The sequence below is a fragment of the Rhopalosiphum padi genome, chromosome 3 (assembly GCF_020882245.1).
Source record: "Rhopalosiphum padi isolate XX-2018 chromosome 3, ASM2088224v1, whole genome shotgun sequence".
Classification (NCBI taxonomy): domain Eukaryota; kingdom Metazoa; phylum Arthropoda; class Insecta; order Hemiptera; family Aphididae; genus Rhopalosiphum; species Rhopalosiphum padi.
The window spans coordinates 24,338,113-24,352,208 of NC_083599.1; the positions used below are offsets into that span (position 1 = coordinate 24,338,113).

The 14,096-nt window shown below is 26.0% G+C and overlaps 1 protein-coding gene across 1 annotated transcript; it reads right to left on the bottom strand.

Moving 5' to 3' along the window:
- Positions 1–5,988: 5,988 nt before the first annotated feature.
- LOC132924668 (calreticulin-like) lies at positions 5,989–8,415 on the bottom strand. The gene is made up of 5 exons (XM_060989097.1): positions 8,154–8,415; positions 7,761–8,069; positions 6,476–6,936; positions 6,198–6,392; positions 5,989–6,136 (listed from the first exon to the last, which is right to left on the bottom strand). Exons 1-5 carry the CDS (start codon positions 8,251–8,253, stop codon positions 5,990–5,992), a joined length of 1,212 nt encoding a protein of 403 aa, XP_060845080.1. The 5' UTR covers positions 8,254–8,415; the 3' UTR covers position 5,989.
- Positions 8,416–14,096: the final 5,681 nt, after the last annotated feature.

Below are 14,096 nucleotides of genomic sequence, written 5' to 3' on the forward strand. Positions count from 1 at the left end.
TATCAAAGTCATACTTCACAAATTATTTTTGTGCTGTATTAAATACCTACCAACTTGAAATTATTATGTTTATTTTATAAGATAACATAGATTTTACGACGGTCAAGTGTCGACTATATAACTAAAATAGTTGTATAAATTAGTAAATTAAATAAAATTGCAATAAAAATCCAAAAATTGCAAAAAATTGCACTTAAAACTTTTAGATTTTAGTTCGTACTTATGTGACACGCATTTAAAACGTACTTACCAATATATTGAAAAAGTAGAAAAAAAGTTGCAAATGCAACAACATCCGTGCCTTACTCATTATAAATGTATGTAATACTATCACTATAATACCTTTCCTTAATTATGTTTATAACAATGATTTTTTTAAATCTCGACCAAAAAAAACATCTGTGTTAGTTTTATTATTTTATATCATTACTGTTATTGACATTTGAAATTTTTACGTTTTAAAATAAGTGAAATTACTGAAATTTTAAAATCATTTATATATTGCTATAATAATAATATTTCAGCTTGATGCTCACCCGCATTTTCTCCTTAAATTATGTACCTACTTAAATAAATTATTAATGCTAGAGTTTTTATTCCATTTAAGAAATATTTTATGTTGGTACAAATTTATTTTTCATTAATGGAAACACCTTTTTATTTTGTCAATTCTTTAGTAAATGGTTTTTTTGAAATTTTTGTAGTATGTAAATATGTAAAAATTAAAATGATAAGTTTCTAATTTATTATTAAAGATAACAGTTGTTTATAGGTTAATAATATGGTAGCTATAATGATTTAAAAATTAAAGTATAGTAAAATATAGGTATGATTTTGGCTTGATAAATTAGTATACTCAAAATAAAGTGTGTTTCAGCTGCAATGAGACAAGCTTGATTATTTAAAGAACAAACAACACAATATTCAGATACTATTGTTGGAACACATACTTTCAAAAGTTTAATATATACAAAAGCATTTGAAAAATAAATATGTCCGTTCTAATTCATTTAATACCCATTTACTTATGATATTTCAAGAAACCATTGAAATCCATAAGCATCATTAGACTATAATATCTATATCTATTGTTATATTGCTTTGACGATTCTTTAATTTCAGTTGCTAATAAAAACATCAGCTTATTAGTTTCTCAAGTTTTTTTCACAGAAATCTTGCCTACTTTAGAATATGAACAAAGCATCCATTTGGCAAATTTCATACTGGATAAAGTAAGATTTATTTCCCACATACTTAATTTGTTTAAATGACCATTTCATTCAATTATTAGATAAGTCATAGAAAAACATCTTTTGATGAATTAGTATCCAGCATATATCTATATTTATAATATAATATAAATTTTATAAAAGTTAAATATAAAAGAAAGAAATTGGAAAGAAGCAGTCCGGAAGCTGGTCTGTATTCCACTTCAATCAAAACAAAAGTATTTATTTTATTTTTAATAATTAATTGCAATTTTTATTAATTTGTATATAATTTTTAGACATTTTACAATTGAATCAAAAATAGAACTATAATATATTAAAATTGAAATTTTTACTTGTAAGAAAATAATACATTGCAAACACAGTTATATACTAATAGAGCTACGGCAGAGAGATGCAGGTTTGATTTATTCAAAAAAAAAAAATGTAATATATATATATCATATATGTAACATCGTATTCTTACTATTAACTATACCAAGTTAATGAATAATATATAATTCGTAAATTCGAACATCCAAATACCCTGTCAGGTGATATTATTTGTAATATAACTTCATAAAATATTTCAGTATTTTGATGAAATTTCTTATTCTTTTTTTAAATAAACAAATAAACAAAAATTTGTCAATCTATTTTCAAATGTATAATTTACCAAAAACTTAAAAAAAATAAATTATATATTTTAATATTTATATAATTAGAATGAGTGGTGGATTCACAAAGTTATTAAATATTAATATCAATGATTAAAGCTACAACTTATGGACTATTATTTAATAAATAAATAATTATCATTAATATTTGTATTCAAAAAAAATTCAATGTTTCACATTTTTGTGAAATATTTCTGACTTTAAACACTAATTATTTGCCATCACAAAATTATTTAATTTAACTAAACAAGGAGGTCTTAAAAGATGGAATATCTGAATACATGATGATTTTGAATATATTTTAAAAGTGGTAATTTTTGTTTAAAGAATGTTTGTATTTTAATTATTTTAATCTTTTTCTTAGTCTATCAAATTCATTAAGAACTATATATGATGATAATATTGATTTTACTAGTACTTTTTTTTTGTGGTAGTCTTGCCTTTTTATAGCCTTTATAAGCTTAAAAATTCCTTTTATTTAACTCACTGTAATTATGAAAATTTTAATTATTATTTGTAGTCGTTTATGAGTAGACAAAAAAGTAAGTGTTATATAAAACATATTCTAAGAGCTATCAATGTATTTTTGCTTAATTGTGTTCATGTAGATACATTTTCAATTATTAACACATTGACTCCACATGTATCGTGGTATAAAAGTATTTTTATGTATGTAAGTGGTTGTACTTTGTTATTTTTATGCACTAAAAAGTATTAAAATATGCCATATAAGATACAATACGCAGTAAAAATCATGAAAATATGCAAGACATTTTTTTTTTCAAAATAAATTATGGTAAAAAAATTGTATTTTTATTTGATTTACAGATTTAACAACTTATAAAAATTAATTAATAAACTTAATAAAAAACAAACATTTTTAGAGAATTTTTTGAATTAATGAAATTAAGATGATAATGCTATAAAATGCACATGGAAACGTTGAGGGAAAGATAGTCAAATATTTAAATTTAATAGCTTATTTATGAGACCAATTGATATTAGTATCATAGATTCATACATAGTTAACATACAGCTTTTGAAAAATAATTTTTAAATTGATATTTATGATAAAAAATATAAATGTGTTTTTATTTGTTTTGTAAGCTACCATAACAACTCTATGTCACACATTATCTATGAATCGGTACACATATTAATTATTATATTACCTACTGTGTTTAACATTTTGTATTATGCTTTTTATAATTTTATTCTTATATAAGATATATTATTAATATATTGATGTATACTTAATGTTTTATTTACTTAATAAATAAATATAATTTAAACATGGGTTAAAAATAAATTTAGGAATTATAAATTCTTTTTGTGTTAGGTACCGTGTTTGCAATCTTAAACGATAAACATATATGTAAGTATGCAATGTTGATATGCAAACTTTGATGTAATGCTTCAACAAAAAAGTTTAATAATAGTCAAATTATAAAAAGTATGTTATGTTAATTTTCAACATGAATTAAGTGTATTCTTATAACATAAGTTTGTGACTGATAATAACTATATAACTAAGGTGACCAGATATAAAAATTTAAAAAAAAAGTACATTATAAAACTTAGCTTCTTCTCCGTTGTAATTGACCAATGCATATACTATTCTACCCGTTTTACCCATATTTCCATAGGTCATCTCCTTCTATAAAAATTGTTTTTTTTTCATCTGATTACTCTATTTATTTTATTATTATTATCAATTAAAAAAACCAAAATTATTTGAAATTATAATATCAACTCATTTAGTGTGTGCCTTTATGATGAAAATACTTTGATATTGAAGAATTTAAAGTAAACTTAAACTAAAGTATAGATTATTTTTTAAAGGTAAAAATACCAAGTGTAAAATTTAAATATATACGATTTAGTATATCTTAAATTGTGCTACGAACCAATAAGAATGCTTTAGGTCAAACCATAAAATATAAATTAATAATCAAATTTTAAAAACAGTAAAAACACATAAACATGTATTGGCCCATAATAATTTTAAAAAAAAGAGTACAATATCATGTACTTAACACTATTGTTAAGGACACTAGGACATATGTCAAAAAAGAGTACATCTAGTCACTGTATTTATAACATTAAATGCACAAAAAAATTGCGTGGCAGTTTTCTATTTATTTTATAAAGACATTTTCATAGAATATATTTTATTCAATGATACCACCAAGTAAACGGTAACTGGTTATATTATTAACAGTTACGAAGATCGGACGATGTAATTTTTTATAAATATTCAACACATTTTGTAGTGTGTCACAGAATAATATTGTTTTATCATCAATACAACCACGCAATGATCACGACATGTCTTTAATTTCAGTTACTAATAAAAAGAACATGAGTTTGTTGGTTTCTTAAGAGGTACATAATGATTTTGTAAAAAAAATCTTACCCACTTTAGAAAATGAACGAAGCTGCATATAGCCAATTTCATACTGGATAAAGTAAGACCTTTTTTCCACGTTCTTTATTTGTTTAAATTACCATTTTATTCGACTATTAGATAAGCCATGGGAAAACGTTTTTTGATGAATTAGTAGCCGGCATATATCTATATTTATATAATATAGATATTGGATTTTCGATTTCACACCTTTCGGCATTTTAGTACAGTAAGTTGATTTAATCAAAAGATTGCGTATATTATATAATTGTTATCAACCTCTGAGTCAACACCGACTTACCGTAGAACGATAGAAATCGGCTCGTGATATAAATCAGCAATAGTTTAAATAATTTGAAAATGTCTTACCTATTTATTGTAAATTGCAATCAATGATTCCTATGAAATAATCAAAAATATACATGACATCTATATCTATTAATCGTAATAGAAGATTATATCCACTCGTAAACAATACCACAATTAATACCTTACTTTACGAATTTTTTTAGAATACAGTACTTACGTAAAACGAATTTTGTATAATATTATCAAATATATTATAATTATTGATAAAAACCACTTTATCATACTAAATGATAAGTCTTGTTTAAGGGGCAATAGTTAGGCATTTTTTAATCTCGTTTTCGCCGAACGAGATTTGTATGTTAGTCATAAACATTTAAAATGTTATTTTGTTAATGATAGTTATTGTTTCCCTCATAATTTATAGTAACAAAGTTCTAATTTAAATATGAGCATTAAGGGGAGGGAGAAATAGCCACTGGGTAGTTATATGATTTGATGAAAGAAAAAATTATCATATTTTCAAGTTTAAAATTACAGTAAATAAGATTAAATTTTTTCAGAGAATTAAAATCGATCAATATATACTTACTTTAGTTTTGTCAAAACGTTTGGTCGTTTCAACTAAAATTATGATCCCATAAAATATTAATTGTCTTATTGAAACAAATAAAATAATTTTTACACTGACAATAAATATGAATTTTAAAGTTTTTCTTATCTACAATCAAAGGTTAAAGGTTTACACACCTTTAAATTAAAATTAAAAAGCACAATATTATACGCAATTATTATATTAGACAACTAAAATTAAACAATACAATTTAATAATGTGTATCTACTATTCTATTTGTAAAGGATAAAGCTAAATAAAATAATAATAATGATAATGGATTATAAAAAAGTACAAACTAACACATTTTTATGATAACACTATCTTACAAACATAAAACATAATAAATTTGTGTTCGTTAGAACCAATACTGTGTTGTTGACTTTAATATTAGTTAATTAATCTATTATCAAAGTTAAAAGTGAAAAAATTATCTAAGCTTAAGCATTAACTTTTTTTTTTAATATTTTTATTTTTAACTTGTAATATTTGTAATACTTATATCTTGCTTAAAAAATATAAATATAAAAACCAATATAAAATAAGAAGATATGACTTAAAAATATTAGTTGTAAATTGTTAATTTTAAAATAATATGTATACAAACATCAATACGAGTAATTTGTATTACAAGTATAATATACATAAATAGCTGATATTATTTTAAATTTTTGCTTATGATTTGTATCTAATACAATGTCAATTTTATATAATATTATAGCAAAATTAAAGTATATAATAATTTAAAAAAATGACAGTGTGTTACACAGTATTATTTTTACAATTCATCATGTTCATTATCAGTTGTAGACACAAGTTCTTCATTTTCCTCCCCATCTTCTTCATCATTAGATTTCTTTGCTTCTTGTTTTACTTTCTTACTTTCTTCTTCATCAATTGCATTCTTCATAACCTTCTCGCCCTCCTAGAAAAATAAACATAATTTTATAATGACATTCAATACTTAAAATATAGTTAGTACTTACATATCTTGGTTTCCAGATGGCATCTGCTGTTTCTTTAGCCATTTCAATATCGTCCGTGATCAAAATGTTGTTGAAGATGGTACCAGATTTTACTTGCCATAAGTCAAAACCAATAGCACAAATTTCTTTTCTTGCGTATAGTTTATCATCTTTTTTGTATTCTGGATTATCAATTTTTGGATGTACCCATACTCCCTTTAAACATCATAGATAATTTGTAATGTAATTTATTCAATTAAAAATCTTTTTAATATAATATAATTTAAATTTTTTCATACCTTGTAATTTGGATTATTAATCTGTTTTGGTTTCCATTCTCCCTTGAAATCTGGATTATCAATCATTGCTGGTTCCCATTCACCATCTATTTCATCGTCCCAATCTTCTGGTCTAGAGGCAGCTGGGTCAGGAATGAGTTTTGGCTTATCCCAATCTTCTGGTTTCTCATCGTTGGGGTCATCAATAGTAGGCTTATCGTCCCATTCTTCAGGTTTCTTAACGTTAGGATCGTTGATTTGCTTGGGGGGTAAAAATTCCCAATCGGCTTCTAATTCACCAGATTCTACATTTTCATTATCAATTAATACTTCATAAGTATTATCTGGCTTTATAATAAGTGTATAAAAATGAGTATAAACATCTTCAATACAACGAATGTCTTTATTGATCAATAAATTTTTTCCTTTGTAGCTGAAGATAACATGCACCTTCCTTGTTGAAAGACCACAAATGTCAGGTCCTAGAAAAAAAAACTTTTGTTTAAAAAATTGAAACTAAGAGTAAAATAAATTGAAAATTAAAAACAAATATATTTAAATTGAACAATTTAAAAAAAATTAAAATAGTGAATAAAAAAAATATAGCATGCCTATAAATGAAAAATTGTATTTTGAAATACCTACAGTATTTTAATAAGGACAATATATAACATTTAAAAAAATATTTTTATATTTATTCATAATTTTATTTTTACCAATATTGAAATAAAATTAAATCTGTTTGTTATGTTATGTTAATTTCAATCAATTGTGTATATCTTATATATTTAAATAAATTTGTATTATTAATACCTATTAAATTGTCACTATACGCAGAGCCCAACTTATGGGGGGGGGGGGGGGCTAGGAGGCTACAGCTCTGGGCACCTGTTGATGATTAAATATTAAAGTGGCACTGTGAAATTGTATGATATTATTGATTTTGTTCGACATTTATATAATGTATATCAGTAAACATTAATTAATATAATTTTGGTACTAATGTTATAACTATCTAATATCTATAGATAATCAATAATTATAATTAAATATTGTACAAGTATTAAAAAATAATTTATGTTTTGTAAATAAAAAATATGCTCATTTATGTAATTATGTTATTTTAATGTTCAATATCTTTTTTAAATTACATTTAACAAATATTAAAGGCCCTTAAAATTATATTGCTCCGGGCCCATATTTTCATAAGTTGGGCTCTGACTATACGTATGGGCATATAATTTTTTCGAGCTGTACTAGTAATACCTAATATAACTAATAAAAATAACTAGAAAAATATACTTACCAAACATAATTTCGTATGGCGTTTCACTGTGCATTTCCTTAGGTTCTAAATCACAGTTGAACAGCTTAATGTATCCACCGCCGCAATCAATATTCTGCTCGTGTTTGACCGAGTACTGGATGACAAGGTTTTTGCCTTCATTGCTGAAGGGTGAGAATTTCTTGGACAAGGCATAAAACGTAGCGTCCTGTGTCGTCTGTATACCCTTATCGAACTCGAAATCGTTGTAGAAATAACCTGAGCTGCGAATAAACTTACCGAACTCCTTGCCAGAATATTCGGAGTACAACCATTCGCTCTCAAAAGAATCTGCGAAACAGTAATGGCATTATCAAAATAAAAAACATTGTCGTTGGTGGTAGTCTTGGCAATAATGAAAATAATAATACATACCATCGGGGAAGTTATCTTCGAAGTAGATTTCCGCGCCAACGGCCAAGGCAGTAACCAGACAAAGCAGTGTGGAAAGCGAAAATTTCGCCGACGCTCTCATGTTGTATGAATATTATACTACAATAATAGTTTCTTAAATATAAATAAACTTAACAGATGATGCAAATCTTCTGTCGACGAACAAAGAAAATAAAAAAACGTAATCAACTGCGAAACGCGTGTTCAGCTGCGGTTCCAGGGAATGAAATGCACCGAATGCGGACACTACGCCTACACCGTGATGACTGATGGCGACGGCGGCGGGAAATGGCGCATTTCGAGTAATTGAAGGAAGGTCCGGTCGTCCAGTAGCCAACGGCCGACGCTACAAATACCTAACCTAAAAAATAAACGCGTCTTGACCACAGCCATGACAGCCTTCGCGATAGCGAGTGCCGCCAAAATTCGAACACGATATATTTAAAATACATATAAATCCATCCATTAGAGGGTTCACTTCATTTATGTCACGTTATAAATTATTCGTGTACATCTCGTCTGATTTTACCGAAATGTTCAGTTTTAAATTTTTAATTGTACGTACCTAAACACTATATACATATATATATCTTATTACTCTTAATGTCTATATTCTATGTATATTACGAGTACAACATTTTAGGTATAGGTACCTACTGGTTTGTTCGCGTCACTCGAGTTTGTTATTACTTCGCCTGCTCGCCCACTATAATAATAAGTAATAACGGTGCATGTAATAAATTACTACTATTACGTTTATATGCATCAGTTAATGCACATTAACTCAATGCGCATTGAGTTAGTCCAAGAGTTAGGTGCATATAAACGCATTTATTATTTAATTCGATTCGTCAAATCGAATGAATTCTTACTCCGGGATTGAGAAATGCATGTAAACGCTTTAATGCTAATTAATATTTAGCGGGAATTTTAAAATGTCAAATTATTGGTAATTATTTTGGTCATGGAATCCAAAGTATAAAGAGCATGGCCTAAAAAACATTCGCATTACCTTATAATTTTATTCAACATCTAATCTTGATATTTTAGGTGCATATAAACCCGTTCTATATTGCGAATTAATTTAATGCGCATTGTGTTAATTTGTATTAACCGCTGCATATAAACGTAGTAAATGTCTCTCGAAATATATAAATCGTTAAAAATGTTATCTAAATTGTATATGATGAGTTGGTATTACCTACACTATCTATAGCCGCAGTAGATAGAACCACAGAATTTAGGTATACTATACAGGCTTTTATATGTAATGTCTACTATGGGTTAGTCCTGTGTCTAACTACAACCGCTATAGTTATGTTTATACATAAGCTTTGTATGCAGCTTACTATGGTGTAGGTTTGTATTGTAACTATTTTCGATAATATTTGTATCAGCCTTTCGCGGTACGTATTGGATCGACATCGTTAAATTATCGTCGTGTTTTAAAATAATCGTAAAATGTTGTATTAATTTTCTTTAAATTGTATTATTAAAACAATTCAATATGGATAAACTTAATAAATTTAGCAACATTATATCTGATATAATTAATAACAAAAACCGAAGCGATAATAACTCATTTCTAACCATTTATGAGTACCTACCATATATTATTAACATCAGAACAATTAAAACATTAAGCATTTGTGATGAAAACACCAGGAGAAAAATTTTTATGAACAATTATCGAATGGTAAGTAAATACGATATTTTAACAACAAATAATAAAGAGTGTCTTTGTAAATCTGTTAACAAGGTGTCACTCTCGTGAGATGTCTCCGTCTTACAAGTACGTAATATGGCAAATTTATGCTCAGCAGATCACGTTTAGCTCCGTTAGTTAAACAATTAGAATGAATTGACCTATTATGAAACTTGATGGTAAGGACATTATCTGTGTTTTTATGTTGATTTTTTACGATAGTTTAATTTTTTAGCAAGTTATAAATACTCGTATATAATATAGCGTACATTAAATTGCTCATAATTCACTTAAAAACTGAATAATCGTAAAAAAACCATCAAACAAACACAGATAATGTTTTTACCATCAAGTTTCATAATAGGTCAATTCATTCTAATTTTTTAACTAACGGAGCTAAACGTGATCTGCTGAGCATAAATTTGCCATATTACGTACTTGTAAGACGGAGACAACACACGCGAGTGGCACCCTCTTAACAGGACGCCAGCGTAATATATTTTGTTATCTCTCTCTAACCCACGCGCAACATGGAAAAATGTACGTTCACAATAATGACTATAACGTCTATAACACTATAACCATATTAATTTCTCAAATTTAAGTGAAATGACCTATTATAAAATTTAAAGTTAAGAACATTATCTAGGGCATTTCATAAGCGTTTTATTATATGTTGATTGTAAAGCGAGTTATGAGCTTTTTAAGATGTATAAACAATTCACAATTTTAAAATACTCATAACTCGCTTTACAATCAACATATAATAAAACGCTTATGAAATGCCCTAGATAATGTTCTTAACTTTAAATTTTATAATAGGTTATTTCACTCTAATTTGAGAAATTAATATGATTATAGTCATTATTGTGAATGTAAAATTTGCGATGTTGCGCGTGGGTTAGAGAGAGATAACAAATACTACGCTGGCATCCTCTGAATGGTCTTAGAAAGAGCTAACCGAGACGTCAAAGACATGCTAGTAATATGAATAGTACAAAATAAACAATAATATGAGTAATTAATTTATTATTTGTACTACACTCGAATGTGAGTAAAATAATTACAAAATTGAAATTCATTCATGTATTTATATTTTCATATTTAAATTTTGCAATACAAAATGCCATAGTTCATTATCATTTGAAAATAAATAATTAAAATACAAAAATTTAAATACAATTAACATGACAAACTAATATTGTTTGGAATTAACGTAAATCCTTACTGGATTAATTAACGTTATAAACCAAAGAAAATATTCATTATTATTTATTATCTATTAACGTTAATTTCTAGTTAATAACGTTAACATAAATTTAACGTATCTTATTCTAATTGTAACATACTTATTTATTAGCAAATTAAACAAATTTACAGTAAATTAATAACAATGATAAGTTATAAAATATAGTACCTATATACATTTAAATAATCAAGTCTAGTTATAAAATAATAATATAGTTATAAAGTAATAAAGGTAGGTGTTGGTAGTTGGTACTATAATAAATCATGATTATTATATTAATTATAATTTGTAACTATAACTACTTGTCAATTGGAAGACATCTAGTAATAGAGCACTAAATCATTTTCGTTAACCATAAAATGTAAGGTAGGTATACCTATATCGTGAGTTAAAAAAAGTCGAATTAATATAATATAATCATATTATTTAGTTTTTTGCTATTCTACAATTCTACATATATTATATTTTTATATTTAGGTAAATGTTTCTATATTCCAAATTAAACATGAACAAAATTTGTTTAATATAAGTTATATATTTGTCGTGTTCCAGACTGCATTTTTCGTACAAAACAATTTTTTTATTTCATAATATTGTTAATTATTATGATTGTATATCTTATTTTTGAATTATTTTAACAACTGATTTATTATGGTTAAACAAACTGTTTCTTCTATTAAATTGGCTTCTCAAAAAACGTGTGGTCACACTAATATTAGCAATACTCGAATTTTCGGAGGTTGACATCTGAATTAGGTAAACATTTAAAAAATTAAATTGTAATTTATTTATACCTAAATATCATTTATTTCACAATACACGTAAAAAAATGTCGTTAATTGTATTTAATTATAATTAAAAACATTGATTTTTAGTATATGTATTTAAATTTTTGGCTCTAAATAATTGCATTTGTGTATCGATGATATCCAAACGAAAAATTCGATAAGTAAGCTTCCGCTGTATATAGGTAATAAAACGCTGTGTAGTAATTCAATAATATCAGAATTAAGCGTATAAAAAGTTATCCACTGTTGATAATGGAAATCAACAATTTTATTTAAGTACATACCTACATTATTGTCATTATTATATTCACAAATAAAAACTGTGGGTTAACTGATTTGAACTTAACGTACTCATGAACACATGAACGACATAACGTAAAAGAATACACCAATGACAATAGCATTATTAAAATTAGAATATAGTAGGTACGCATTACATTCAATTGTATGTATTTTTTAATCTTAATTAGGTATTTATCTAATTATTTTGTCATCTATTTAATATATTTCTTTACATTATGAACATAATATTAGTACATTACTTATATGCCATAGGCGTGCGTAGACTTTACTTTCCGGTCGAGTCTGGAAGAATTAGTGCCCCAATACTTGAACAGTGCCCCTAATTTTTTTTGACACATTAACATACTAGGTACATATATTCTAATTGTAATAATATTGTAAATTCAAAACTGTATAATATGTATATACCTATACAAATACAATCAAATTGTATGTGCAATGTGTATACAACATTAACGTACTAGACATAGGTACTTGTATATTTTTGAAATTAAAAATAAAATTACATATTAATTAATATATTATACCTAATGCATGTTTTTATATGTAACTATACATATAAACTTAGTAGGTAATATATAAATGTGTAATTATGTAATAATTGATAAATGCATTTTCCTATTTGCCATAGGCTATAGGCCATTATCTATACTATAGAGTATAGACTCGTTAGTATTTCTTTAGTCATACTAGGTACATATTTTGTGTACACTGTTTTAGTCAGATAAATAAATCAATAAAAATTATGTGGTAGTACACAAGTATTTTTATTTTATTTCACTATTACGATAAATACAATTTTCATGATCTACACGAATATAATGATAGAGTTAAATATAATATACAAAATTTTGAAATTTTACTATGCCCCTAAAACGATTCCGGTCGAGCCGGGGCTCGTCCGGCTCGCCCCGTGCGCACGCCCTATCGCCGATGTATAAGTTATACCTATACATATTTTCTAATTATTCTTAAATACTTAATACATGATATATAATGTTAATACACATTATTATAAATACATATAAGGATTCAGAATCTATAGTATTATTCAGCTATCCAAAAAGTATTTTTCAAATATTTATATTACGAGTAAAACCGAAGAATTCGTTTTAATATTTCTACTTTTTAATTGCTTAATAATGATTAAACCATTAGGACAGTAAAATAGTTTAAACATTCCACAGAGATAATTCCCGATATATTTGAAATTGAACGTGTCACTTATAACTTTTATAAATACTTAGGTACTTCAGAGTCCATACATTTTGATAAACGCTTTTAGTTTTTGGTATTATAATGGTGTAATCATTAGATTTGTCTGTTTACATCCGCCTTATCGTATCACAAATCCAACAAGTTCGTTCGTTTAATCTGTACTGTTTATTGCTGGGCGAGGTTCTACATCACATCGTGTGTAAATAATAATATACAGTTTACACTATACACAGTATACACATTTCGAGTAGGTACATTTACAGCATAATGTAAATATTATTTATATATATATGAATTGGCTGTACATATAATTATTGTAGAGTGAGGCCAATTATTTCTATTTCTTTGAGAAGATGCTACACCCGTATGTTTTGTCTCCATTTATAAATTTACAACATAGACAATTTGATTTCCGTAGAACCGATGTCGTGTTGTTATTTTTAATTTTAGAGCAAATTGACCCATTATCAAACTTAAAGGTATCATCTGTTTCGTATCGTTCGTTTTTCACGATATTTGGATTTTTAAATAAGTTATGATTATGTATAATATTAAATTATAAAAATGCCCATAATTTGCTTAAAAATCTAAATATCGTAATAAACCGACAATAGAAAACAGATAAGGTCCTTTAAGTTTGATAATAGGTCAATTTGCTCTAA